Source organism: Frankliniella occidentalis, unplaced genomic scaffold, assembly GCF_000697945.3.
Source record: "Frankliniella occidentalis isolate FOCC.00 unplaced genomic scaffold, Focc_3.1 Scaffold50, whole genome shotgun sequence".
Classification (NCBI taxonomy): Eukaryota; Metazoa; Arthropoda; class Insecta; order Thysanoptera; family Thripidae; genus Frankliniella; species Frankliniella occidentalis.
Window position 1 is genome coordinate 362,589 of NW_026267180.1, and position 2,545 is coordinate 365,133.

The 2,545-nt window shown below is 66.5% G+C and overlaps 1 protein-coding gene across 1 annotated transcript in view; it reads left to right on the forward strand.

Annotated features, from left to right (window-relative positions):
- Window positions 1-992: 992 nt before the first annotated feature.
- Window positions 993-2,545, forward strand: part of LOC113207725 (sex determination protein fruitless) — a gene marked incomplete in the record, with an annotated part of 82,358 nt that continues 80,805 nt past the window's right edge. Inside the window, 1 exon segment of the mRNA XM_052267392.1 lies at window positions 993-2,286. Within this exon segment, the coding sequence (XP_052123352.1) occupies window positions 1,374-2,286 (913 nt within the window).

Genomic DNA, 2,545 nt, shown 5'->3' on the forward strand with positions numbered 1-2,545 from the left:
GCCCAATATACCGCCCATCGCATTATCAGCACAACGGGCACAAGGCGCGCCGTCGCGCCGTGGACGCTTTTGGTGACGGCCGTTTAATGCGGGAAGGGCTTACAATTGGCGACTGAGAGGATTTTTGGCTGGGGCTGCTGATGGGGGAGGGGGGAAGGAGGTGTAATCGCATTGGAGGGGAGAGGGATGGGGTGGGACAAGCGCTCGAGGTTGGCTGTCTTATGGATTTTTAGGTGAACTAAACATTCCAAAGTCTTTGAAAACCTCCCACCCCTTTCTCATTTGGAAAACCAGCTGACTCCTTTAATTTTATGGGAAATACGCCCCTCGTTCTGTAAATCCGGGGGTAATCCGGGGGTAATCTGGGGGTAATCCTGGGTAGTAGGTCATTACAGTATTTATCCGTAAAAGGCAAGTAGGGAAGAAAAGAAAAACCAAACCGGAAACAGTTTGTAAATCACAACTCCCCAACTAGGCGGTTGTCCTGCCTGGCGTGCCCCTTTGGCCGCAACCTTTTCTTGTACTGCGGTTCTGCAATCTGTTTCCTGTTTGGTTCTTTTCTTCCCTACTTGGCTGTAACGGACATAAACTGAAATTGTCTACGTAATCGGAAGGAATCCGGGGTTAGCTAGGGGTAATCCTATCCGTCCCAAGTCCGTTGTACGCGAGCCGTTTCCCCCCAGTCCGGGAGATCGGCCCGGCGACCCTTGGGGTGACCCCCGGGGTGAGTCGCTGCCCGCGAGGCTGCCCAGGGGCCCCGCCCGCTGCGCGCCGGCCCAGTCCGGTTTGGCTGCACGGTCGGCGCGCCCAAGCTGGCGACGCGGCCGGAGGCTGGCGCGCAGCCAAGGAGGCCCCGAGCTTGGGCGGGAGCGGCTGTGCACACCGCGCTGCCGGGGTGGCTCTGGCAGCTCTGGCTGGGCGCGCCGGGCTCTGGCCGCACTGCGCATGCGCAGCCCGCGCTCCGCAGCCCGGCTCGGCTGGCGGCGCAGTCGATAGTCCAGTCCGAACTAGTGCCTGCCGGTTACAGCCGTGCCCTGCGCCCAGGCTGCTGTTGCTGCTGCTGGTGCTGGTGCTCAGGTCTCGTCTCGCGTTGGACACCAGCCTCTCGTTGTCGAGCTGCAGGAGTGTGTGTCGCTGGTCGCGTTTCTCTCAGGAGCCAGGAGTTGGTGGTGCCTGCCTGTCGTGGTCGAGTCGAGGCAAGGCGAGCCTCCCGCGCCACCGCGCATGCGCCGCGTCGGCCTACTGTACGCGCGCCTGCCACGTATCGACCGGAGCCGAGCCAGCCGAGCCGGCGGGGCTGCACCTGGCCCCCCTCCACCACCTCCCGTCGACGCCGAGGTGCGGGCCGAGCCGCGGAGCGCGCGGAGCCAGCCATGGCCGACGGCGAGAGGCCGCGTCGCCAGAGCTACGACAACAAGGCCGTGAGGGCGGCGTGGCGCTTCAGGCCCAACAAGAGCGTGCGGCTGCTGCCCGCCCCCGCGCCCTCGGCAGGGGTGTCGCCCGGCGCCGCGGCGCGCTGGGCGCGCGGGCTGCCGCTCGGCGAGCGCCGCAGCGCCTGGAACAACGACGAGGTCTTCTACATGCTCAAGGTGTTCCGCGACAACAACATCCCCGTGCGCCTGCTCAACCGGCGCGAGCAGTCGTACACGTACAAGTCGGTGCAGCGCGTCATGGCGCTCAAGGGCTACTACAAGACGCCCGACGCCATCCGCACCAAGTGGAAGCACCTCAAGGCCTTCTACAACGAGGCGCGCCGGCGCGACGCCCCGGACACGTTCTCGCACTACCACCAGGTCGCCGAGCTGCTCGAGCCCCTGCGGCAGGCCGGGCAGGGCAACAGCAGCGACGAGTCTCCGGACAGGGGCCCAGCAGCCGACCCCCCGGCGGCGGCCGTCAGGGAGGTCGTCGCCGAGGAGGTGCCGCCCGCCGAGGACGTGGGCGGCAAGTTCGCGTTCGTCTCGCCTGTTCCGGCTGCCGCCGCCGTCCCCGCCGCCTTGGCCGCCCCAGCACGCACTGCGCCCGGCCCAGACTCCGTCACGGGGGTCTCATGGGACCCGCTCGTCGACGTGGAGGAGGTGGTCGTTGTGAAGGAGGAGGTCATCGTGAAGGAGGAGGTGCTGTCTGACGACGACGCGCCCGTTGCTGTGGAGAAGACCGCCGCGGCGCCCGCGGCACCCGCCTCCGTGGCCATCAAGCCTGCCCTGTCGACTCCACAGGCCAAGTTCCGCGTGGTCCCCAAGGCCCCCGGCGTACCCGGACGCCCGTACTACTTCGTCCTCCAGTCAGGTGTGTGAGCGTGTGTGTGTGAGCGTGCGTGTGGGCGTGTGCCACGCCGCCGGGCCACGCCCCCCGGCTGCGCTCTGACCTGCGGCACGCCTGACCCTCCTCAACCCGGCGGCTCCACGCGGCCGGAGCGCCGCCGCGCACGGGCCTCCAAGCGTGTGGGTGATTTATGAATGTGGCGGGCTTCCTCTGCTCCCTCTCTCCCTCTCTCCCTCCCTCTCTCCCTCTCTCCCTCTCTCCCTCTCTCCCTCTCTCCCTCTCT